General features: G+C 44.0%; 1 protein-coding gene across 3 annotated transcripts in view; it reads right to left on the reverse strand.

Moving 5' to 3' along the window:
* Positions 1 to 9,879, reverse strand: part of ERG (ETS transcription factor ERG) — a 134,679-nt gene extending 124,800 nt beyond the window's left edge. For all 3 annotated transcript variants that reach the window (XM_052652953.1, XM_052652886.1, XM_052652817.1), the window contains exon 1: positions 9,760 to 9,879. In XM_052652953.1, the coding sequence (XP_052508913.1) occupies positions 9,760 to 9,777 (18 nt within the window). In that variant the 5' untranslated portion in view covers positions 9,778 to 9,879. The remainder of the gene's footprint in view (positions 1 to 9,759) is intronic.
* Between the last annotated feature and the right edge of the window lie 17,853 nt (positions 9,880 to 27,732).

A 27,732-nucleotide genomic window follows, 5' to 3' on the forward strand; every position in this document is an offset into this window, starting at 1 on the left:
GTCCATGGGATTCTCCAGACAAGAAAACTGGAGAGGGTTACCAGTCCTCCTGCAGGGGATCTCCCCAACACAGCAATCAAATCCGCGTCTCCTGTCTTCTGCCGAGGTAGGCAGGTTCTTTACCACTAGTGCCACCTGGGAAGCCCTCTTATTTTACATGTGGACATGAATATGCTTCTAGCGCTAGCAGGTCACATAAGAAGTTAAAGACAGAACTCAAATGTGGACACGCGGCTGTGGCTTTTGATTACCTGGTCAACTTTGTCTCTATTTCTTTACCCGGGATGCAAAGCTTGAGAGCCTGCACTGTCCCAGGTTTCCTGGGATGACAAACGTGACTGGGTAAATGGAAGCAGGTCCAGGGAGGACCCCTGAGCACTGGAGATGTTTGGGGGGAGGTCCTCTCCATGGTTACTGCTTTATGTTTTAAAAAGCACCTGTTGGGTTGTTAACGAGAGCAGAGAGGAAGAAAGAGGACGGAAGGAGCATTGAGTGTGAGATGGACTGAGAGCAGCAGAGAGCAGCAAGACCTCCGAGCAGGGGCCTCCAGGCCAGCCAGCCGCACGGAGGCTCCGGCTGCTTCCACAGCAAGCGCCTGCTGGCATCGTTTTAGGTCCTGCTCTGACGCAAAGTACTGGGAGTTACTGAGCGCTCACTGCCCTGGAAGAGTCTTTATTTCTTAATCAAATGAAAAGAACACATGCATCAGAGGAAAACTGGCCACCTTAAGAAAAAAAAAAAAATTCACTACCTGTTATAAATTGGGGGAAAAAAAATCTTTATGGATTTCCTGAGTTTGCTCCTACAAGGAAAACCGATGCGACTCTAGTGAAGACTAAAATTAGCTAACAAGCAGTTCGGGCCTCAAGGACCATTCCAGCTCGGTTCACCTCCCCGGAGCCCTGTGCAGTGGGAAGCGTGGCGGCTCCCTCTGATGGAGGAGACACCCAGAGGAGGTGAGGGGCGGGACCTGTCCAGGGAGAAACGCCCGGAGCCCACTCCTGTGCTCCCGAGAAGGAGCGGACTCCGGGCTCCGGACTCCGGGCGCGGCGCCTTCCCCGCGGAGGTCCTGCAGCGCCCACTGAAGGCCCGGCCACCGCCCCCCCAGGCCGGCCTCTCTCCACTTCCCTCGCCAGCCTTCACAGCGACGCCTCCCTTTCCTTGTCCGCGAGATAAGACCAATCCTTTCCCCACAGAGTCTATTTTAAGAATGAAGAAATGAGAGTGTCAGGGGCCTCCCTGGGCATAAGATAAGCACGGGCCGGCTCCATTCACCTACATGCTGACGCTTCTGTGAACGGAAGGTGACACCTCCAGACAACACAGATCCCAGGGGGACTTTGCAATATAAAACCACATAGTAATATATATATATATATATAATTTTTTTTTTAACTTGGGAGCGATGTCTTGGGAAATCTACCTCACATTGAGACACAAACTAATTATGTTGACAAATTCTCAAGTGTTGTTTCAACAGCTTCCTCTTCCTCAAAGGTGAGCATCGCACGCCTCCAGTTAACTTGAGAAAATAAAACTCAACAGGGTCCAGTGGGGTTCAGAAGGACTAGGACGGTGAAGCTGCTACTGGCCGAGGATTTGAATTAATGCACTTGGGAGCCTGTGGAGGGAGGTAGTTGGGAGGGAAAACTCTTTGGTGTTGGACTGTATCTCTATACTTGTTAAATGGAAAAAAAACATCGATGTGCTACCCTATAATTTTATAACAGGAGGAGAGATGTTAAATCTTCAAGGTTGGATGATTTAAAGGCCATTGTGTTAAGATCCAGGAGTGCAAAGTCTTTGCAGGATGTACTAGAAAACGCTCTTTGTTTTACACTCCAGAAACTGACATGCATTGTCTGGAACAAAGTCACTTGAAGTAACAGCCCTGATGTGCATGTTATGATTGGATTATGATGTAGCTTTAAAAATAAATAATTTCACTTGGCCTTGGCATTTCTTTTCTAAATGTCTCAGCACTTATCTGTGCTGAACAGCAGAGTACGTTTTTTCTTCCCAGAGTCCAATTCCATGAACACCCCTACGGAAAGACTTGGTAAGGCCTGATGGAAAACCCAGGAGACGCGGGCGAGGAAGTTGATACTTGGGGTGAGGAAACGATCTGGAATCTGGAACCACGGCCCCTTGGATGTCACCAAATATGGAAAGAATTCTTGTCACCAAGCACAGAATTGGGTGTTAAGAGTTTAGCTCTTGAATTTTCTAGTCCTTTATCTTAATCAGCCAACAAGAGCATAATAACTGTCACCTAAGGGGTTTTCTCACTCAAGAGTGGTAACATAAATGAGCCAATTATGGTAATTTTCATTATTTAACATATATCCTTTTTTCCTCTTTCTTATTTTTAAATTTTATCAAAGTGTGATATATTTACAGGAGACATATCACTATATCCTTTCATATATTGTGGTGTTTTTTTTTTTTTTTTTTTTTTTCCTGCATGGTAATTTAACATTAAGAGCTAAGGCAAATACCGGCGGGCGGGGGGTGGGGGGAAGGTCATATGGTGATAAATAGAGGGGAAACAGATTTGTGTGCCTGGAGCACGTTTCTCAGCCTCTCTCTAATCCTCCATCCTTATCTGGGCAAAAAGCACCAGGATGCAGGCTGCAGTGAGCATCTCATGAGATAATGTGAGCATCCAGCGGAGCTGTCACAAGGATGATACTAATCTGGATTATGAATTCCAGATACAACACCTACCTCTGAAAAACTCTGCTTTAACTTTTTATTTTACATCAGAGTATAGCTGATTAAGAATGTTGTGGTAGTTTCAGAAGGACAGTGGAGCGACTCAGCTATACATATACATGTATCCATTCTCCCCCAAACCCCGCTCCCATCCAGGCTGCCACGTAACACTGAACAGAGGTCCCTGTGCTACACAGTACATCCTTGTTGGCTATCCGTAATAGAGAAGTGGGTACATATCCACCCCACACTCCCTAACGATCCCTTCCCCCATTCTTTTCCCCTGATAAGCATAATTTAAGTGTCTTTTCTATGCTTTTTTCAACAGCAGTTCTATTTAATTTGTATTTAAACTAGGAGAAATATCTCCATAGCAATATACATCTATTTAAAATCTGCAACAATAATTATCTTCCTGATACCTTAACTTTCTCTTTATGACCTTAAAGGATTTAATCAACATTTATTTTTTCAAACATTGAAAAACATAGAAAAAGAGATGGGCAGACCGATCACAAAAAAACAGGTTCTGTGGTTTACACAGATAGACACAGAGTCACACTCCCAAACACAAGCAGAGCTGGGAGGCACACTGGCAAGAGAGAAAACGAGGCAGGAGGGAGGAGACAGAACGAGGAATGATCTTAGGCTTTATATAACATGCCTCAGCCACGTGCGGCAGGGAAATAAGTGTGAGCAAACAGGGAAGGAAAGTGTGAACGAGAAAAAGATCCAGAGGTCACCGTGGCCACTGCTTGAAACGGGTTCACAGCAAAAAAAAGTGTGATGAAACACCCTAATTACTGAAATTAAAATGAGATTCCATTTTTGCCTGTCACAATGGCAAAGCTTTGAAGCTTCTGAAGAGCGAAATAGTCAGAGTTGTTATGAGTGCAGTGGAAAGAGTCTCATATATGGCCATAAGTCGGAGCTGGCACAACCCTTTTAGAGAGTGAAGTGGTCATTTTTCAAAAACTGTGGCAGAGACTTTAAATAGATATATATATACACACACACACATATGTATACACATGCACACACATGCCACTTGGTCCAATAAGTCCTTTTCTAAGCACTAATACTAATAAAATAAATTTGAAAAAATATATAGAGGGTGCATCGCAATGTAATTAGTGAAAAACTGAAAGCAATATTATTTCCTACAACAGGACAGGTCAGGAAATTCCCCTGGAGAAGGAATGGGCTACCTACTCCGGTATTCTCAGGCTTCCCTGGTGGCTCAGACAGTAAAGAATCCACCTGCAAAGCAGGAGACCTGGGTTCGATCCCTGGGTTGGGGAGATCCCCTGAAGGTTTTATGACCGTAATTTGCACAAAACAAGACATGCGTTTTTCAAAATAAATGAAAATAATTTAAAGGAAACAACAGTGGAAGGATGCAATGGTCAGGAGCGAGAGGCTCTGCGGGCCTCTGCCCTCCGTCAGCCACGGAGCAAACAGCCTCCACCCTCAGAGCAGGACTAAACCAAGCCTCTGAACAGCCGGGCCGTGAGGGACCCCCGACATTCTGCCTGCCTGGGTGTTTGGAACCTGCCTGGTTGCACCCTTATATCCAGGGACTCCTAGAGCTCCCCTGGCCTGTCCCCTCCAGGCTCCCGTATGCCCTTCCCTGCCTGGGAGGCCGGAACAGTGACCTGTGGAAGCGACCCGCCCTTCTCCTTGTCTCGGTGGGCCTCTGGAGTTCACAACTGGAGCCGGGCAATGGGGCACACAGACTTCAGAGCAGTGCCAGAAAGACAAGGCAAGTTCACCAGCAAAGCTGAGACGCAGATCGCGTCATGGCATCTGCCTGAGCAGTTACCAGAGCTCTGCTGTCCTGGACTCACATCAGAACAGGCATTAGGATCCCACCTTACAGTGGAGGAAGCGGAGCTCAGAGCCCTGGCCCAGGGTCACGGGACTGGGAAGGACTCAAAGGCAGCGGTGTCTGTGGCCACAAAGCATCAGAAACCTCAGGGGCGATCTGACAGAGTCCCCAGAGAAGAGAAGAGTTGTTCCCCATGCTTTGGGGTCCCCTGATGCATTTGAGGCCATCCCTTAGCCCAAGAAAGGATCCCGCCAGAGCGGATGTGCCCCCACCACTGGGAAGGCCTGGAGACAGTCTCGGTCAGGCCCTCTTCTCGGAAGGTCTTACACTCAGAGAAGCTCTCATCCTGGCTTTCCCACAGCCTCCTGCACCGTGATGCTCTTCCGTGCCAGCTGTTAGAGCAATCCATCTGCCAAGTTACTGGGGTGCCAAGGGGTCCAGGACGCATAGCTTTGGGTCTCCCCTTCCCACATAGGGAGCCTTATTCTGGAGGTCTAACCACAGAAGTCATCTTTTCCTAAAAGCATCAGGGACAGCTGTTTCACTTATTTATTTTATTCATATTTGTACGAACAGTTTTTCAACTTCCCTGGTGGCTCAGACGGTAAAGAACCTGCCTGCAATGTAGGAGACCCTGGTTCATTCCTGGGGTTGGGAAGGTCCCCTGGAGAAGGGAATGGCTACCCATTCCAGTATTCTTGCGCGGAGGATCCCCATGAATAAAGAAGCCTGGTGGGGCTACAGTCCATGGGGTCACAAAGAGTCAGACACGACTGAGCAACGAACGCACACACGTGTTTTTTTAAGAGATATAAACAAGTGTATGTATGAGTGTTGGGGGGGGGGTGTTTAAACAAAGATCTGTTTTGTAAAAAAAAAAAAAATGAAATAATCACTTTAAAGAAAAGATGGATAATTAAGAAATGGTTCGAGAGACTGAACAAAAACAGAGAAACAGTGCAGGCTTCCAGAATATTCTCTGAGAGCACTGCAGTCCCTCATAAAGGGGATCATGAGAAAAATAACCCCCAAATTCTACTCTATCCTTTCCAATTCCCTCTCCCATAGCCACTGAGGCAGCATGCCCAGTGTGTCCAGAGCCACCCACGGACACGAGCACAAGTCATTTTAAGATTGTTCAGTCACTAAGTCATGTCTGACTCTTTGCGACCCCATGGACTGCAGCACGCCAGGCTTCCACGTCCTCTACCACCTTCCTGGAGTTTGTTCAAACTCACATCCATTGAGTTGGTGACCATCCAACTAGCTCTTTTTTAAGATCATGGCCGGTAATTCTACTTTCAGGCCAGTGCTCTGGGAATACAACCTTGAGTTAGTGGGGCAGCAGTATTTTACTTTCTAATCCTTCCATTGTTACTGACTCCTAAAGTAGCAAGAGATGAAACAATTCTAATTTCACTTAAGCCAATGAACTGTTGAAAACTCATATGCCCCAGGGCTGTTCAACTCATTCGTCATATCCCTCAAAATACTATATATGAAGGAGACGAGCTTCCTTCACATAACCCCAAGGTTTTATACAAGTTTGCTTCACACCTGATAGCAAATAGTCAGCAAATGCCTGCTATGTGCAAGGCACGAAGTACACAGAAGTTTTATGCTTTTAAAGTTTCTTTTTTCTTTTTTTAACTGAAGTGTAGCTGATGTGCACTATTGATAGTTAGTAGAGTACAATATAGTGATTCCCAATTTTTAAAGGTTCCACTCCATTTCCAGGGCTTCCCAGGCGGCTCAGTAGTAAAGAATCTGCCTGCCAATGTCCCTGGCTTGGAAAGATCCCCTGGAGAAGGGAGTAACAGTCCGCTCCAGGATCCTTGCCTGGAGAATCCCATGGGCAGAGGAGCCTGGTGGGCTACAGTCCATGGGGTCAGAAAAGAAACCAGACTTGGCTGAGCAACTGAACACCAACTCCATTTCCAGTTATTAGAAAACACTGGCTATAACCCTAGGGGCACAGCACGGCCTTGTAGTCTGTTTTATATGGAACAGCTCATCGTCTTCACTGCTCACCTCTGTCACCCCCACCTCCCCTCCCCACTGGGAGCCATTAGTTTGTTCTCTCCACCCGTGGGTTTGCCTTTTTGCTTGTTCCCGTCGTCACCTTCACTACTTTGCTGCTTTCTTTAGAGTCCGCATGCAAGTGAGACCACAGTGATCATCCAAACTCCCAACTTCTGTCAAATCAAAGAAAGGACCTTCTAGAAACAACTCACAGGGACAGGAGTCGCATTCTCCCTCCACAAGCCTTGTTAGAAACTTTCCATCTCCTGTCTGGTTCTAAGATGCTTTCCCTCCACTCACAGCTGCAACTGGGCCTCTAGTTGCCACATGGGTGATAAAGGTAAATCCCCACAACTCTGCCTGAAAGACTAACGACCTTTACACTGTAGGATCAGGGGCTGTAACCTGTGGCTCCCTGGACCACCCAAGGACAGAAGTGGATTACAATAGAATTAGCTTCCCCTGTCACTCTGTGTATGGCCTTTCCTGCACTTAAAAGCATTATTTTGAGAAGCGACTGCAGGCTTCATTGGACTCCCCAGTGGCCCAAGGCATAACAAAGGATCAGCAAAGTCTTTGGGAGGCTGAATTAAAAAATCCTAACTGAAGCAAAATCAAGTTCCAAGGCTAATAACTAGCACCTTAGAGTCAGTAAGCAAAGGCAGTGCTGTTTTGTAGAGAAGGCAGGAAGGGGGTGTTAAGGCCCCCCCAGTATTGTCAGGTGGCTCAGAAGCCCCGGAAGCACCGAAACTGACTCAGGAATTGCATGTAAGGGCAGCAGTTTTGATGCTTCCATACGCTTCCATTAGAGCTCTTAATCTGATCTTAAAATTCCCGGACCTTGAAGGAGAAAGGGACACATTCACATAAGCTCCCAAAATTCTTTTAAAATTCCCATGGAAACACTTTGTTCCCATTTCCAAAATATGAAGGGAAAGTGAGGGTGAAGATCATAGAGACAGGACAGAAACACTGAACTTTTCAAAGTGCCTCTTATTCAAGCCAAAAAAAAAGAGAAATCCACTCAAGACACAGAGGAACAACCTCAACTCTGTGCATCTGATACCTGATCAACTAATTGATTTTATTTACTGAAACAACAAAAAGCAGAGAGCATTTGGGACTGGCAATTGCCCATATGACAAACTGTTTCCTAATTCCAACAGACAGCCACGGCCGCCCTAATGTTCCCTATGCTAATTTGAGCTTTGCACTAACATAATTAAAACTGTAGTCAACAGACTCGGGCCGCCTTTTTTCCACTCTATAAACAAGTCTGTAAAATCGTCTCATTACTTTACCCAGGAAGCCTAGCAGAACATGTCTTAAAGGAAGTTACCTATAAAGAGGGTCTATGTTATTTGAACAGAGGATTCAAAAGGGTCCACTCGAAGTCATTTTGAAAGTTTACTTAAGCTACAGACAATATACAGAGAATGCAGTGTAATCAAATGTTAAAATAAGCAGAATGTCCTGGATAAGTGTAACTGTTGCCATAATTCACTGTGAAAAATCACAAGACACTGAAGCTTTGAAAATATCTTCATCTCTTAGAAATGTATACTTTAAATTAAACGATCACACATGTGTATTATATGCAAAACACACCCCACACTCTAAAAGATGGGCTGTTACTTCAATGTCCTTTGATACACTGATTTTTCTGAAACACACACACATAACTGTACCTGACCTATTCAAAATTTACAAAGAACATTAGACGCAGCTGCTATGAAATATGGACATGAAAAAGGGTGAAAATAAGAATTAAAAAGGCAGCATTTGAGGTTATAAAATCCAACAATTTCTGCTCATATTGCTGAAAGCAGAGCATGTCAAACCCTAGATCTTAAGATTTCTTTCCACATCATTATATTTCAGGAGACTTTCAATCCTTATAGCCAAAGAAAGAAAAATCTCTGTAAGATTAAAATCTTTGAATCATACTTTGATGATTCTTTTTTTATATATTATTGACCATACCTTGAAAAACAAAACATATCTTGAGAAATAAAGACTGAACAGAACTTCTGAAACACAGTGTATACAGTAAGTATTAATTAAATCCTCTCACACAAACATTTCAAATTCCAAATCAAGAAGGATTTTTAAACATTGTCATGGCCCAATTCTGAGCAACTTCCATATTCATGAAGTTTCCAGTGAACTATAACCCTTGATGAAAACACAGCCAAATGCTTTTCACCTTCATGCGGCAAAACTAAAGACACGAGACCAAAAAAACTTTCTTTTTTCTCTTTTCAATATCTGACTTTGGTGCTCATTTTTTCTCATTTCTACAAATGTCACCAATCTGGCCTTGAAAATACTGTTAACAGGCCACTTTGTAGACTCTTATGCTGCCGATTAAGCGTCCAATTGGCTTCACCACCAAGAATGAGGCCACATTTGTATTTTCACCTCCACAGATTCACCTCCACCTTCATCTCTCTATGCTACTTACCAGAAACGTCTGCAAGAAAAACAGCACATCAGACCACACACCCCAGTGCACAGAGAACAGACAGGCAGTTCCCTCAAGGCAACCATCGCGGGGAAGAAAGCCTACTCACAGTGCTCCGAGAAGTAGGTACTTTATTAAAGATAAATACATAACCGAACACACCGAATTACCACCGTGGGAGTTATGAGAACGCCCCGTGCTCAGCCTGAAGGTTCCACAAAATCAAGGCAACATTGGCAGGTCCCATGACCGACAGACAGCCACTTGCTTCACTTCCACAGGGACCGGCTGGCATCCCTGATGCTATGGAGGCCTTCGAGAACATCCGAAAGTTCAACATTTCCAAGCCCATCTTTTCCTCTGACCCTGCCCTCCAACCTCGCCAAGTCCATTGCCTTCCAGCGGAGGCACCTCCAGGCACCGCTAGAGACAGTTAAAAGAATAGGAAAATTCGGACGCGTGCTGAAAAGCTTTTGCAAAAGTCATCCACAGCCCTCAACCGTGAATTTAGAAACCCCAACTTTTTTCTGAGTTTGAAGTTTTTAAGCCTTGCGGATGGTTGGAGTAGGAAAAAGGAAATTTACTAGGCAGTGCAAAGGAAATCTTGTTGTCCTCTATTGTGGCAGTGGGGGTGTTGCCCAACGCTAACTTATCTGCCTTGATAAAGGAAACCAAAGAAAAAAGTAACAAGCATAAGATTTGGTCAAACGAAAAGGACCCCTCTCCTTACCTTAATAGTGCTGGCCATAATGCAATCAAGTTTATTGATCGTTAATAAATGTTAATAATAATTATTGCTTCTCTCTGACCAGAAAGTAGTTTTGATGAGGTTGTTTAGAGCGGATGAGATTGTGCTAAGTCTGGGAAATGAAGTCAGCCAATGGCAGGAAGAGGTTTCTATTGGTCCTGGCTGCCCAGCCCGAAGAAACAGGATATTTGGGAGTGGAGAGATAAGAGACCCTGAAAACAATGTTGTTTTTCTTGATGATATGCAGCCAGGAGATTTTTTTTTTTTTAATTAAAAAAAAAAAAAAAAAAAAGACATCAATTGCCTGGGCCTGGGATGGCCACAGCAGGTGTGACCCGGTGTGCCGCCGTGTGACACGCCGCTCGGGGAGGGCAGGATGCAGATGTGGCGGGACTCCGCGTGCCTTCACGTGGGTGGCGAGCACCCAGGGCTCCTGGGCGTGGAGGGCACCCTGCAGCCGAGGGGCAGGCCTCCTGGACCCACGTCTCCTGGGATCCACCGCATGCCTGGGACACGGGACCTGCGGCTCCCGGCCTCACACTCGCCTCGCACTCCCGGCTCCATCCTCCCCAGAGGCAACTCTGCAGGTGGTGCTTATTTCTTGCTAATAGGAGAGGATGCTTAACCATAGGATGCTTAATAACAGTCATTCTTTCGCCTGCTGATTTTTAAGCTTCGTCGGTTCAGCGTCTCAGAGTGAATGTTCCAGAGCAGTTTCGTTTTCTCCTTCCAAACATACAGAATTGCTATTGGCTCCATAATAAACCAGGCTTCCCTGGTGGCTCAGCAGTCAAGAACCCGCCTGCCAATGCTGGAGATGTAGGAAATGCAGGTTCGATACCTGGGTCGGGAAGATCCCCCTGGAGGAGGGCATGGCAACCCACTCCAGAATTCTTGGCTGGAGAATCCCATGGACGGAGAAGCCTGGCGGGCTACAGTCCATGGGGTCACAAAGAGTCGGACACGACTGAGCACAAGAAACTGGTTGAAAGCGCAAAGCCTCTAGGATGAGAGGGACTAAGAGAAATAAGGAAGAAAATAAACCCGTCAGATGGTCATTTTCAAATGTTTACTTAAAACCCAAAGAACTTAAACAATAACACACGTTTTCTAGCTGAAAACATCAAACTGACCCCACTCTGACAAGTGTCCAGGCTGCAGACAGCAGACCCTGAGAGAACTCCTGGCTACAGAAGGATGCCATATCCTCATTAAGTGTTTTAAAATCCAAGCTGCAAGTTCAGGGCCACACGTCTGTTTTCCACTCGGAGGAAGTGCAGCTAACTCAGGCCTGAACATTCCTTAGAGGGTTTCAGGCCTTTTAATTACTCACTTGCAGGAAATTACTTGTTCTCTGGAAGAAACAACATTTTGCTTTGAATGGAGCCACACGAAAGCTGGGCCAGTAAAGAGGTGTGGTCTCCAGAGGGGACCTGCAGAACACAATAGACCCAACCCTGAGTCATCCCGCAGCGCGCGGTCTCAGAGGCGGACGGTCACTGCGCTGACTTCACACAGACTTCAGGCCTGCCTGTGTCAGAGCTCCAGAAATGAGCCCGCGTGCCTACAGATTTTACTGATCCCACGATGTCCCCCTTGGCTTACAACAGCAGGAGAAGGGAGCCCGAGGAGGAGGAGGGATGGGAGGAGGCAGAGGAGGAGGGAGAAGGGAAGAAAGGAGAAGGGAGGGATGAGGAGAAGGAGGGCAAGGAAGCATGAAGGAAAAGAAAGAAAAGGAGAGAAGGAGAAGCAAGAAAGAACGGAGGAGAAGAAAGAAAGAAGCAGCAAAGAGAACGTGTAAGAAGTTTCACTCAGTGTAAAAACCAGCCCCTGACCAGTGCTCAGCATCTGTATTTCGAGGGGACGCTGATTTCCGCTCTTTTCATCTCCAAACAATAAATGAGATGGCAGGCTGATTAAAATTGTGTTTCCCCTAAAATTTCAAAGTACTGAGTTGTTTTATCTGGGCAGCTTCCACAAGGATTCAGGAGGGCTGGGGGGTTGGGGGGGTGGGGGGGAAGCGCTCTTTCAGCTCCACTGAGATTCCTTGTTTTTTACTCTGCTAAGAAGCATCCATTTTTAAAATGTGAATGCTGGCACCCTGATCAGCAGAATTCTATTATGGATTTTCCAAAGAGCAGCCTTAAGTAAGGTGACCACTGTGCTTAAAAAAAAAAAAGCCAGGGAAGAAAGTTCTGCCTGGCCCCACATCACCCCCCCACCACTGCAGCCTGGGTTCTAGCCCAGCCCTTGTTCCCTGCAGCAGAAAAGCAGCAGCATTTTTATGGAGATCTAATTCTTCCTTGAGGGGTCTTGCCCTGAACTCCTTGGTTCTTGTCTAACTCAATCAAAGAGTGAACAGTGAAAATGTCTAACTCTTCATTCAGGAATAATGTCAAACTTCAAATGCCATAGGATGTCACGTATGTGAGGAATATAAAATATGACACACCCATAATTTTTTTTAAATGCTCACATTCATTTTTAAAAAAAGAAATAAAATAAAAGATGACACAAGTGAAGCTCTGGAGGAAACAGAAACAGACCTACAGGCACACAGAAGAGATCTGTGGTTGCCAAGGGGGTGGGTGGGGGTGGGAGAGGGATGACTGGGTGTTTGGAGTTAGCAAATGCAACCTTGCAAGCTATTATATATAAAAATGGATAAACAGCAAGGTCCTACCGTACAGCACCGGGAACTATACTCACTGCCCTGTGATAAACCATCATGGGAAAGAATATGAAAAAGAATCTATCTATGTATAACCGAGCCACTTTGCTGGACAGCAGAAATGAACATGACATCGTAAATCAACTTCACACCCATGACATTTAAAAAAAAAGAAATAATGTCAAACTTAGAGAAAAGCTACAAGATAACTTAAAGAACTTCTAATATCCTTTTTACCAGCTCTTCCAGCTTTAGTAATTTACATCTGCTTTGCTCTCTCCCTCTCTTGCATATATATATACAAATTTTATTACTTAATAAAATTTTATTAGATGAATGTATTTGCTTGGAACTTACACAAGAAAACCCAATGATACTCTTTGATCTATTTCCTGAAGATTCCACCCATAAGCTTCCTTTTGTCTTATTTTTAAAGTGCATATACTATAGAAAATGATGAAACAAAAATTCCATTTTGAGATAATGAGCTATCAATTCAGTTACAAAATTAAAACAGCAGATCTTCCTCATTCCTAAGGACAAAAGTTGACTGATTTCTGTTATCTTCCAAGAGAATTATTCTGGATGTCTAGAACAGCATAATAGCTGTTCCCAGCCCAGGATTCTCTATTTAATGCAAAATTCTTAGGAAAAAAAAAAAAAAAGGGAACTTCAATTGACTTTTGACAGCATAAGGCATATCTATTAATTAGAATACAGTAATACAGAAACCATTTCCCAAACACTATTCTAGGCGGAAGTCATCTAAAGACAGACATATCAGTTGGTGCTCCCATCACGCCCACCCAAGCCTCTGCCATCAAACGGACTCAGCTCGAGATCACTCGGCAGCCTAAGGACTGAGCTGCCTTCCAGTGGGACACCACCGCTTCTTCGAGAAAGCCACCCTACGGTCACCGTGCAGGCCTGTTTCAGGGACGACCTTAGGGAGCCTCTGCATGGGAGGCTGATCTTGGTCATCCTTCCGAGACTCTCTCAAGCCAGGGTCATCTTCTGCCCGCTTGGTTCACAGTAAGCACCGAGGAGGCACGCTGTGGCTCCCCCAGCACCCATGTGAATAGTTTACTGCACACTTCCACTCTGTATTTATCCATCACGGACCCACTGACCATCAAGTTACCAAAACCCTTCATCAGCCTGTTCGTATCCTGCGTGTCCGGACTCTTTGCAACCACGTGGACTGTAGCCCACCAGGCTCCTCTGTCCATGGGATACTCTAGGCAAGAACACCAGAGTGTGTTGCCACTTCCTACTCCAGGGAATCTTCCCAACTCAGGGATCAAACCCACGTTTCCTGCATCTCCTACACTGGCAGGCGGATTCTTTACCACCTTGCCACCTGGGAAGCCCATTCATACCCTACTCCAAATGAAAAAAGAGTGTAAAAGAGAACCTACAATTACTGTATCTATAAAAGGAACACTGTCAGTGATTATGCTAAAACCACGTCTTCCCATTTTCTAAAGAGTCATCAAATTCCCATCCTTGTTCTCCTACAAACTTCTCTGCGTGGGATGTACACGGGAAGGTCAAGGGTTGAGAACACTTGGAGTGAGGGCAACACAGACCTGAAAAATGACATATGAGCGTAACAAGGAGATGATGAGCCAGAATCTTAGCTGGAGACGTAACGGAAGACTCACTCACGACTGACAGCTTGATCCCCGCATTCGACATCCACACCATGACAGACTTATCGTTACTGGAAAGACTGCAGGAAAACGATGCAGAAGATGAATACTTGGTGACACGGAAAATCATAGTACGGTGTCTGGTAAGTTAAAAGTCAGGTTATAATGGAGAATTATACCACAGACTCATTTTGTTAAAAATAAAAAGGCAAAGTAGAAACATCAGTAGGCCACGTACTACAATGGTAATAGAGGATCTTTGTTTTTTTTTGTTTGTTTGTTTTTCCTCCTTTCCCTTTTGGTTCACCTATATTTTCAAAACAGTTATAATAATTTCAAAAACAATAAATAGATAAACAAGTAAATAATAAAACAGAATGAAGGTTGCTCAACTATTCTATAAAAATGCAGAATATATTGCTTTGTATGTTTAGCAAGTCAATACCATGAAAAAAAAAAAAAAAAAAAGCAGGTGAGGAGCAGGAGAGAAAAGTTCTAGATTAAATGGAACTTAAGAAGCCCAAAGCCCAAATCTAATTCTGGTCTACAATTAGATATTGGTATCAACAACTTTGAGGTCGAAAACTTTTCTGGAGCTGCCAGAGAAATTCAAATATATGATGATTGTTGCATCATATTACAGAATTTTTGAACTATTTACATTAAAAGCTTTAATAATGCTTTGTAGAAAAACTGCCTTACTATTTACAGCTGCATTCTGAAGTACTGAAGATGAAAAGTCAATAACTTATGCAACTTATTTAAAATAATTCATGAAAAATAACAATGTGAACATGACAAAATTACATAATCGCCAAACCTCAATCATAACTTATATGAGTGTTCATTGTACCATTTGCTCTATTCTTTGAGTTATAAAATTTTTATAATATAGTGTTAAATAAAAAGTTCTAATAGATTTCTTTCTTTAAAAAAGTTACAATAAATATGTTACACTGTAATATGAAAGCTACATAAGCAACATGCAATGTTCGATTTCTTTTGTAAATATCTGTATAACATGCAGCATAGGATATTCATTTATCAAACTCTATATGTGTGTGGACCAAAATTATTTTATAAACTTCCACAAAAATAGGGTAGGGCTTCCCACGTAGCTCAGATGGTAAAGAATCCTTCTGCAATGCAGGAGACCTGGGTTCAATCCCTGGGTCAGGAAAAGCCCCGGGAGAAGGAAATGGCAACCCACTCCAGCATCCTTGTCTGGAAAATCCTCACAGCCAGAAGAGCCTGGTGAGCTACAGTCCATGGGGTCGCAAAGAGTCGGACACGACTGAGCGATTAACACTACACGGATCAGCTGGTAAAGAATTCGCCTGCAAGTTGGGAGATCTGGGTTCGATCCCTGGGTTGGGAAGATTCCCTGGAGTAAGGGAAAGGCTCCCCACTCTAGTATTCTTGTCTGGGAAATCCCAGGGACAGAGGCTACAGTCCATGGGGTCGCAAAAGAATCGGACAAGACTTAGCGACTGAAAAATAACAAGTATAAAGTAGCTTTCCAATTCGTTTCAGTAAGGAAACCCAATCAGACACTTGTGTGCTTTGTGACGGTCATCTCTCCAGCTTTACTCCCTCCAGCCAATGAGTGCCTTGTCCATTGCTGGTGCGCCGGTGGGCACTAAGGAACAGAGAGGACAGGACTCGGTCCACTGCCTGGGTTCTCAGCGTTCAGGAAGCCTCTGTTCAGCGACTCAAATTCCTCACATACAGAGCTTGGGATCAGTCCATAAAACAGACTCTTTACGGACAAAACAATAGGACCAAAGTGCCGAATATTTATTGTTCCTAGGATGACACATGAACCTTAAAATGTATAATATTTGGGTTATTCAAGAGAGTCCGGCAAGAAGGATGTCCCACGGATTTTTGGCAGGGACACGCCTGAGATTGTAGATAAGGATCAGGCCTCTGGAGCGGCCCCCACAATGGAAAACTACATCACTCAGTGGAAGTTTTCCTTCTCTATCAATTGGAGGATTTGCCTGAGAACACAGACAGCATAAGGCACTCTTAGCCCCAAGGTCACCCATCGTCTACTCAGTAAGGACCACTGTTCCACTTGAAGCAGACCTCACGAGTACAATTTCATTAGGTAAGATGGTATGTGGCATGCCCTCCAGCCACACATGAAGAAATAATTCAATTTCCATTTAAATAACTAATGTTTCAACAGGTTTCTCTAAGTGGTTAATGCATTCTTTAGCGTCTTGGTGGATTTGAACTAATCTAAACCAAGGAAATTGTTATCACACAGTAAATCCTCAACTTCTCAACACCAGGCTGCAATTTCCTTCATTCTGAAGCATGTGTCAAGTTCAGTTCTTTAGGCCCAGATGGAGCAATGATTTCAGTGGACACGATTTCACAAGCATCACCTGTATCCTCACGTTTTGCCAACTCTGCCTCTTACCCAATGGTTCTAAAAATGCCAGAGTATTAAAACTCGTATCAGGAACCCTAAATATGTCAATCTAATACTTTAGGCTGAAAAACATTCCTTTTTAACTTTTTACTTTGTACTGGCGTATAGCCGATTGACAATGCTGTGATAGTTCAGGTGCAGAGCAGAGCGACTCAGCCATATACAGACGTGCATTCACTCTCCCCCAGACCCGCCCCCCACCCAGGCTGCCGCGTGACATGGAGCAGAGCCTCCTGTGCGGCACAGCAGTGTGTATGAGACCCCCTATATGTGGAATCTAACAAGAAATGACACATTTTTTTTAATAAAAAAGCAAAAACAAAAGAGACAAGAATAATTATTTTGACACAATCATTTAAAGGAGCATTCAAATTTCCTGTTTAAAAGATCACGCTTCTATATACAATTTATGAACCATTAAGCACATTTCAAGGTCTTCATTCATGTAACTGGGGCATAAACAAGTATCAGTGTTACAGTCACCAGATTGCCACTGGTCACCACAGACAGTCCAGCATCCACACCACATAACCAGAGGGCTCAAAAAGGTACCGTCCACCGTAAGGCTGTCCTGACCCGCCACCTGCTACTCAGATCTAGGGTTCTGTGTCTGAGTCACTGTCATCAGTCCTTCCCCCCAGCCACCCCAAGAAGTTATCCGGGGCTGTTGAAATTAACTTAGATTTTGAACACTTGCTATACTTCTAAATTTTTTTAAAAAATGTGTCAGTCTCAGTTATAAGATACTGAACATCAGCGTTTATTTTTGTCTTAATCTATAATGATTTTATAAATTATCCCTTAAAGAAATGATACACTATTGCTCAAAGAAAGATCATTCACATTGCACCATAATGTCACTCAGTTAATGGAAATTTACAGAGAAGCCTGCTGTCCACAACTGCTCCCCTTGCTTATAAAGGTTGTTTTAGTCTCAGACTGAGACGACTTTTCTTTCCATGTCACTCAATTTGATGTGAGAGCTGGACCATAAAGAAGGCTGAGTGCCAAAGAATTGATGCTTTCAAACTGGTGCTAGAGGAGACTCTTGAGAGTTCCTCGGACTGTAAGGAGATCAAACCAGTCCATCCTAAAGGCAATCAACCCTGACTATTCACTGGAAGGACTGATGCTGAAGCTCTAACACTTTAGCCACTTAATGCGAAGAGCCAACTCACTGGAAAAGACTCTGAGGCTCGGAAAGACTGAGGGTAAAAGGAGAAGGCGGGGAGACAGAGCTCAAGATGGTTAGATAGCTTCACCAATTCAAAGGCCAGGAGTCTGAGCAACCTCTGGGAGATAATGAAGGACAGGGGAGCCTGGCGTGCTGTAGTCCATGGGGTCGCAAAGAGCCGGATACGACTTGGCAAATGAACAACAACAATTTGTTTATGCTTTCACTGATTTATTTCTATCGCAGATGGAATCAGAAAGGAAGCCACAGAACCACGCGCTGTGCCACGAATAGTGTTTTTAGATTCGCATGGGTGTAATCAGGCAACCTGCTGACTTAACTGGGTCCTAGGCCCGCACTTGAAGGCAGGGGAGGCAAATAGGGTCTGCCCCCCTCTGGCAGCCCCATCAGGCTGTCTTTTCCCTATGCTGCCCCTCTCTGCATCGTGCCCCTCCTCTGCAGGGGACCCCCTCCTCTGCAGGGCACCCCTCCTCTGCAGGGCACCCCCTCCTCTGCATCGTGCCCCTCCTCTGCAGGGCACCCTCTCCTCTGCAGGGCACCCCCTCCTCTGCAGGGCACCCCCTCCTCTGCAGGGCACCCTCTCCACGTGCCCCCTCTCTGGACCACACCCTCTCCCTCTGCAAAGAGAAGGAAACTTTCTCTTTCGGAAGGTGCAAAGCGCAGGCCATTTTTTTTTTTTTTTTCCTACTTCATTCTCAGGAAAAGAAAACTTGCTTAATTCTACTGAAATGCACTGAGCTGAGTGGAAACTAGGAGGTAGATGAATTCAGTTTGCTTCCGATCTGTGCCATGCACGCATCAGCACATCATCTGGGAAAGCTACAGTATCCACCGGGGACAAGTGGAAATGTTCCTTCTGAATGTACTGTCAGTGAGCAGCCAGAGAAGCCACGATTTGCCTACTGGATACTTTTTACCCTTTATAACTGCTACAAAAAGAATCCTGCCTCAAGAATTTTGGAAAGCAACCGCCTATTGTCCAAAGAACTACAAACTACACTGCTTCGTTTGCTAGCTGGAAACCAGAAGTTTTGCAGGGAATTTCCTTTTGAACAGCTTGGACTGTGGTCACTAGAGGGCGCTAAGTGTCCCTCTAAAAGGTCTTTAGAGGGGCGATGAGTATGCCCAATTCTTGCCTTTTACATTTCTTGAATTGGTATTATAACAATATGAAATTATCTCATTTTAATCCATTAAAATCAAAGTCCAATATTCAAAATGTAGGAACTTTTTTGAAAATTAAACCTTTTTCAATATTATGGGACATAAAGAAATATAAACAATAAAAATAAATATAAACAGATCTGCACATAAGACTAATTCATTCTTCTGACCATGGAAATTGTATAATTGTTCTACATCACTGTGAATAATTTCAAACCCTGAAAAATATTCTATTTCATAATAATTCTAAAGGGTTCAGTAAGCCCCCAGTGCAAGTTCCATCAAATAAATGGTAAATTTTGAATGCATTTATTTTCTGTTTTCAGGGCTAGCACCTTGCCTAAAGTCAGATATTCTTTCCAGACTTGAGGACTGTGGGATACGGATTATACTATAAAATGTGAAAGAGACTTTGTGCTCTCTTCCTGTAGTCTCTCAATTTCTTATAATGCAACACATCAAAATGATACGCAATATGGAGGTACATATAAATAGAGTTGAATAATATGAGCCTTAAAACTAAATACAGGAGCTTTCTTGAGAATAATCCTATTATGCAATTACACGGACTTTGAAGGTCATCAACAGGCTACACACTTAAGGCAAAATTCAGTGCCTTGGAAATATTTGCAAAACAGAAAAAGTTAATTTATTTTGCGACTTTTCCCTTTTTGTCTTCGCTTGTACTTGAACGTATCTGTGTATTTCACTGTTTTCCTTTTATTTCGGTTCGTGTACCAAGAAGAGTGAGGTCAGTGGGTGAGGGCTATTTGTGCTTCTGGCTGTTGGGGGGGGGGGGCTCCCACCAACATCTGAAGGGCCCCCCCGGTAACTGCAATTGACGACAGATTTTTCCCCTCCATCTGCCAATGGAGCAGAGGTTCGTGTGCAGCATATTCTACAGAAGGAAACTTAAGGCAGTATTTCTTCTGTCCATCTGTGATTTCTAAAGGGACACAAGCTTGACTTGGGCACGTAAATGGCACAGAGGAGCGGCATGAGGCGTTGGAGACCATTAAGAGCAGGGACTCCTTGCCCAGCTTCGCCCTGATCCGGCTCTAGATAAACGACATCGGCTGCAAAAGAACAGCCCAACCGGCAGGCACCCACAGCCCCGTGTGTGTGCGCTAGCCACTCAGCTGTGTCCAATTCTGCAGCCCCGGACGACAGCCCGCCAGGCTCCCCTGTTCATGGGATTCTCCAGGCAAGGATGCTGGAGTGGGTTGCCTTTCCCTTCTCTAGGGGATCTTCCTGACCCAGGGATTGAACCCGGGTCTCTTGCACTGCAGGCAGATTCTTTAGCGACTGAGCTACGAGGGAAGCCTCTGAGCTATGAGGGAAGCCGGGAAGAGCGGTGGCCAGACCACTATCTCTTCCCTCAAGTCTGAAGGGCCCGTGCCCAGAATCCGTGCTGTTCAGCTGGTTTTCAACGGCTTGATGGACGAGTCCCCAGATTTTCACTTGAAATGAAGATGAAAGCTGCTGCTTAAGTTGTGAGCCATGCACGACCTTCCCACTTCTCCTTCCCACCTCCCTCCCCTTTCTCCTTATCACACACACACACACACACACACACACACACACGATGATGATAAAGATGAAGACAGATGGCAGACGACAGCACACTGGCTCTCTGCCCTCACCCCACCGTGATGCCCGCTCCCCCAGCAGTCTGCCAACCCCTCTCCCAAGCATCCAGGCCACCTGCCCGGGGTAACTTCAGAGGTGACTATCTTGAGCAAGTCCTCCCCCCACCCCAGATCAAGGTGCTGAGAAGTGAAGGAGGCAAGTGGTCCCTAAGAGATCTTCTGCTCTGCGCGTTATGGGATTCCCATCTCAATAACTGACCCACAGTACCTGGCAGGGAATGGAGAGTCAATGATAAATAAACACGGAATGACTGAACAAGGGGGAAAAAAAAAGACTGAATGAGTGAATGATTCACACCCTTTATTGTGCCTGCATCACGCCCTTTATTGTGCCTGCATCACGCTGTATTTACAGCAGACTTACTTGAGTCACAAAATAACATGAAGGCTGTCATTCCCATACCCCACGACCCTGGTCATTTTCCAAAGGGAACTGTGATGCAAATTATTTCCAGCTAAACTATCTCAGCAACCGGGTCGGCTTCACGGGCACTGAAGGACAGACTCACTGCATTTCTGGGCATTTTCGGTCTCACCCGTGACAATCGTATTTCCCAAGATGCTCCAGTCAGACATCCTGTCACATGAGCCCATTTTACAAGGTGACGCTGACACTGGTCCCACCCAAGCTGGTGGGCTGGTTTCTGCAGGGTAAGTTCAGCTACACGACTTCCAAGGTGACCTGTGAAGGTGATACAGCTTCCCCCAGGTTTTCTGGGGAGCAGCCCCCCTTACGTCTCAACCACCACCCTGAGAGGAAGCCCGAGGCACACAGAGAGGCCGTTTGTAGGCGATCAACCTGGCCCGCAGGCAGCACCAACCCTCAGCAGTGCAAGTGAGGCAACGTTCAAGATGACCCCAGCCCCAGATGCCTGCTGACTGCAACCCCCTGAGAGACCCCGGGAGAAAATGTCCCCTCCCAGCCCTGGAACCAATGAGTAGTAATATCAGATCACAATGACCAAGTGAGCGCTGTGATCAGTGATCAGATGATCATTATGGTTTGAAGCCACTAAGTCAGCCACAGTGATGAAGGGGGATGCCATCAGAAGACCTTTTACTTTTTGCCTCATCGTTACAGCAGAACAACCTTTTTTCTACATGATTATTTATCCACTCATCAAACCTTGGCTGGCACCCATTATATGCTCGGCTTTGTGTCAGCCACTGAAGATGTGGAAAAGAAGACAAGCAGTCCTCAGCCAAACAAACGAACCAAAAGACCCCCATATCAGGTGGAGAGAGAAAGATGGCAAAATCACAACAGCGTCTCCACAAGAGAAAGGACAGAAGATGTGAATGTAAGAGCTTGTCTCTGTGCCCTCCCACCCTCTGCTCGTTAAACGCGTAAGTGCCTCGGGGTCCCTGGACCCCACCTAGGTGGAACCCCTGCTGTTCCACTCCTGACCTTCACCCTCAGTCCACACCCAATGCCAGCGGCTGCCCAGGCTTCATACTGCCGGTGCCCCCGCTTCCGTTTTCTAGAAACGTCTCTGCCCATCAACCCCAGATGACTCTCCCACGGAGACGTGGGAAAACTTTAATTTCCCCCTCTGCGACTTCACAGAAAAGGGGGGTGAGAGATGAGAAGCAGAAGGAGAGGATTCATTACCTCAAGTTACGAAAAAGAAAAGGCCTAGTGTTTAGAAGGCGTTGTTATTATTTTTCCTGAAACATTAGCTCCTAGAAGTCAGGAGCTCTGTGTCCTTATGGCTGTCTCGAAGATTTCCAGCACGCCTTGGGGGCTGCCATCGGTCAAGTTTTGACTGTAATGAGAGCCATCTGGAAGAAGGCAATGGTGGATTCTGGCCACGCACCAGATGAGAGCTTTAGGGTGAGCAAAGAGACACACAGTAGGTCTCTGTTTCCAAAAACCCATGGTCATGTGTGCTCATCCCCAAAAGTGAACAGGAAAAAAGTGCAGTCTTGAGTGGAATTCTCCCTGAAGGTCTGAGATTTCATTTTTCAAAGGTCAGCTATTCTGCTTTTAAACCCCCAAATGCTTCTTGTAGATGAAGGATCACTGTTTCCCTCCTGGACAGCCGGAGCACCCAAACCTCACCTCCCAGACTGAGCTGGGGTTTGAGATATTCGATTCCATATTACTTAAAGCTGTTGCGAGCTTTTCATCAGGAATGGAAACCATTACTGTGTCTCACACGTCTCTCTCCGTTTTATGGAATTCTTGTGCTGGGGGAGCTCTTTTTCTTTTATTATTTTCTTTTAACAGCCAGAAAACTGGGAAGTTCACAAAGAAATTGTTCAACTGCCTTAAATGACCCTTAACCTAACAGGTTTCGCCTAATCTGTAAATTGGAGTTAAAAGTATTTCAGGACCTTTGGAGCGGGAAGCCCGTTGTCTTTAAAAGAGCGCAGAGACCCCTAACAATGGGGCTACACATACCTTGGGCTTCTTTGTTAGTTACTGCAAACCAAAACCAGATGTGAAATATCAGCGGCTACCTTGTACTGACCCAGAGAAGTTGAGGCTAATCCAAATCATTCTTAATAACTCAAAACTGCCACCCTTTAACTATCTTAGTTTTTTTCCCCCTCACTTATAAATGCAAAAAAGAATTGACAGGACACATTAAAACCCATTTCCCTCTGAACACATACAGATTTCCTTCAGTAAGAGCCCAGAATAAAAGCTCGCGCCCCTAAGCTGCGCCGCTGTCATCTGACTAGGTTCCAATTTGGGGATCAACACCTTTCACAAAACATGATCTGAAAGAATTTATCCTGAAAACAAGGTATTTCTGTTGTTACCTTTTCCCAAGACTCATTAGGCATGGAGTTCCTTGAATAAGTCAAAGTGCTTGTAAATTTAAGAAAATAGAGAGGTTTAAGGTGAAAAAATCTAGCAATCTAAAATGTTCCTGCCTAACGTGGAAATCATTTGAATTCCCAATCATTGGCTTGAATTTTAAGAGTAAGGAATATACGTGGAGGAGAAAAATCAATAGAAGCTGGAATGATTCAGAACCTCCCAAATGGAGAAATCCATCATCTGAACCAAATTTGAGCATTCTATCAATATTGTCTATTTTCTAAATCCAAGAGGAGCTATTTTAATACAAAATCAAATATAAAATTGTTTCAGATATTGAATATTGCTTTTTACCTTAAAGCAGACACGGAGTGGAATGACTATAGATACAAGGCTAGACATAGATTGATTTTTAATGTCTAAAACTATGGCAATTACATTGTCATGCTGCATAGGACTTCTAGTCATATGCTGAAATTAGAATGACGCATATGTATACAAAAGATAGAGGATAAGACAGAGTCATAATCATATTTCATCAACGTAAGACTGTGGATGGTAAGATGGAAAGCATCCCATGACTTAATACATCACTAGGAAAGAAAAGAATCACTTGGCCCAACAAAACTAGCCACAATACTTCCTTATCCATCAATTGTAGACACATCCCGACTTCTGAAAACCAGTAAGTGCCTTAGCACAGATGTAATGTGGTCTACTGACAGAAGAAAAAATCAGGAACGCACTAAATTGTTATTCGGAACAGACTGTAGGGTTTCTCAACCTTTGCACTAACAGTACTTTATGGCTGGGTAAATTTTTGTCATTGGGAGGCTGCCCTGGGCAATGTAGGATATTAGCATGCGTGGTCTCCACCCACTAGATGCTAGTAGCATCTTCCTTAGCCTCCAGTATGACAACCTAAACCGTCTTCAGACACCGCCAAATATCCCTGAGAGTGGAGGCAAAATCACCCGAGCTGGAAAACACTGGGACAGAGCAATTCAGTTTGATCAGCTTCACAGTATAATTTAGTGTATGTATAAATGGCAAACGGGAAAGTCAACTGTAGTATACTGTTAGATGAGATGCACTGACCTAAAAAGCATTACATAAGCAAACAGTTGCTGCATGGATAAAAGTGCCTACTGGCCAGCCAAACCAGTGGGATGTAAACGGCTTTGAGAAGGGCTCAGGATCACCAATTAATTCAGTTCAGTCGCTCAGTCGTGTCCGACTCTTTGCAACCCCATGAATCGCAGCACACCAGACCTCCCTGTCCATCACCAACCCCCGGAGTTCACTCAGACTCACGTCCATCCAGTCAGTGATGCCATCCAGCCATCTCATCCTCTCTTGTCCCCTTCTCCTCCTGCCCCCAATCCCTCCCAGCATCAGAGTCTTTTCCAATGAGTCAGCTCTTCACATGAGGTGGCCAAAGTATTGGAGTTTCAGCTTTAGTATCATTCCTTCCAAAGAACACCCAGGACTGATCTCCTTTAGAATGGACTGGTTGGGAAACGCAATTAAAACCATAATGCAATGTCACCTCATATCTGTTAGAACTGCTATCATCAAAAACAAAAAGGAGAATAGCAAGTGTTGACAAGGATGTGGAGAAAAAGGAACATTTCCACACTGTTGGTAGGAATGTACATTGGTGCAGGCACTATGGAAAACAGTTTGGAAGTTCCTCAAAAGATAAAAATATAACTACCATGCTGCTGCTGCTGCTAAGTCGCTTCAGTCGTGTCCGACTCGTATGAACCAGCAATTCCACTTATGGATATTTATCCCAAGGAAATGAAATCGCTATCTCAAAAAGATATCTGCATCCTTGTGTCCACTGCAGCATTATTATCAATAACAACAGTCAAGACAAGGAAGCACTGGAAGTGACCGTCAATGGATGAATGGATAAAAGTGTGGTTCACATATACTGGCTATAAAGAAGAACAAAATTATGCCATTTTCAACAGCACGGATGGACCTTGAGTGCATTATGCTAAGTAAAGTAAGTGACACAGAGAGAGACAAATACTGCATGATCTCAAATGTGGAATAATAGTAACAAGAAGAGGAAATTCATGAACACTGAGAACAGGTTGTTGATTGCCGGAGGCAGGAGGAGAGGGGTGGGTGAGAAGCCAACGTCCAACCTGATGACTATAGTAACAGTACAATGTTGTATATTTGAGAGTTGCTAAGAGAGTGTATCAGAGAAGGCAATGGCGCCCCACTCCAGTACCATTGCCTGGAAAATCCCATGGATGGAGGAGCCTGGTGGGCTGCAGTCCATGGGGTCACGAAGAGTCGGACATGACTGAGCGACTTCACTTTCACTCTTCACTTTCACGCATTGGAGAAGGACATGGCAACCCACTCCAGCACACTTGCCTGGAGAATCCCAGGGACGGGGGAGCCTGGTGGGCTGCCGCCTGTGGGGTCGCACAGAGTCGGACACGACTGGAGCAACGCAGCAGCAGCAGCAACAGCAAGAAAGTGAATTTTAAAAGTTCTCATGACAAGAAAACAGTGTGGTGATAGACATTAACTAGACTTACTGTGGTAACTGTTTCATAATATTAGTATATATATACATCAAATCATTATGTTGTACATCTGAGACTAACACATTGTTATATGTTAATTATATAGATTGTCAATTATATAATTGTTATAATACATTGTTATATGTCAATTGTATACATATAGGCAATAAAGATTTTTAAATTAATAAAGTTAAATAACATGAATGAGGTGAGTTTCTATCATAATATTTCACTGTTTATATTAAAGAAAATCCAAATGAGGAAGAAATTAAAGAAAATCAAAAGCACAGTACTTTGGGCCTATCCACATTTAATATTTTCAAAAGTGAAAAAACCTTTAATTTTTGCAACATTGGCAAGAATGTGGAAGAAAGAGCACTCCCATTCTCATTTATTAAGAACACAGATTAATACCGTATCAGAAAGTAATTTTTCCTTGGACTCAGCAATCTGTATCTGACAAATCCACCTTTTAGAGATATTCACAACAAAGACAGGTGCATGAATGATCTTTTATTAATCATAAAAAATGAGAATAAGTTGAATTCTATCAGAGACTAAATAGACTATAGGCTGTTAAGAAGAATGAGATTCAAATTCACTGTATAGAAATTGTTCAAGGGATCATAAGTTTTACATATTACCAGATCTATTATAGTAAACGCAGAGAAAACATCCTGAGGTATAAAACTCAGTATAGCGGCTGGGATGCAGAATAACTCCCACTTTTTAAGTCAAATATTTGGGCAAAGTTGAGCTATAACATGTGCTGTAATCAGAAAAAATTATGTAATCAGAAAAAAAAATTCAAAGCATATTCTGGCACAGAAATATTAAAATGTCACAAAATTTAAGTGTATTAATAAATATACCAGTAAAACCATAATAGGCTACAGATTACACTTCATAAAATACATAAACAACATAAATAATACACAGTCATATAGATACAAAAAAGTACAAGTTTATTCACTTATCCCAGAAATATTTGAGCATCTAGTTTATTAAATTAATGTTGGTAGAATAATGTGAGATTCATTAATACAAGACCCTTGGGGAAAATGAAATTTTAGCTGAGTCCCACAGGATTAGAATGTGTTCAGATTATAGGGGGGAAATGTCAAAATGTTTAAATAAAAAAAAAGAAATTTCAAAACTCTGGTAAAGGAGTTGATTCAACATGAAAGGAATAAAGAATGAGCAGGTAAGGTATTTCTAAGAAATGTATCAAAATAAGGAAATATCTTGGCAGCTACAGACAGTTGTTATTGACTCATTTGGGCAATGAGAATTGACAAGAATAATTTAAAGGACATGTGACATAAAATACTTCTAATTAAAACAAATTTTAAAACATGGTATGAAGCGACGGCTGTAGTGATTATTTATACCCTAACTCTAACTTGAGGTAGGTTAGGTTCTGTAAACGAAGAGTAAATGTGAAATGGATTCGACAAAAGCGTTACTGTTTCTGCGGTTAATCACTCATGGGAAATGGGTAAAGTTACTAATCTTAAGCAGAGAAGGCAATGGCAAGCCACTCCAGTACTCTTGCCTGGAAAATCTCATGGTCGGAGGAGCTTGGTAGGCTGCAGTCCATGGGGCTGCTACTAGTCGGACACAACTGAGTGACTTCACTTTCACTTTTCACTTTCACGCATTGGAGAAGGAAATGGCAACCCACTCCAGTGTTCTTGCCTGGAGAATCCCAGGGACGGGGGAGCCTGGTGGGCTGCCATCTATGGGGTTGCACAGAGTTGGACACGACTGAAGCGACTTAACAGCAACTAATCTTAAGAAGTTAGAAAAAAAAAAGGAAAAAAGGAGGAAAATAAAAATGATAAGGACAAAATTTATAA

This window comes from Budorcas taxicolor, chromosome 1 (genome assembly GCF_023091745.1).
Source record: "Budorcas taxicolor isolate Tak-1 chromosome 1, Takin1.1, whole genome shotgun sequence".
NCBI lineage: Eukaryota > Metazoa > Chordata > Mammalia > Artiodactyla > Bovidae > Budorcas > Budorcas taxicolor.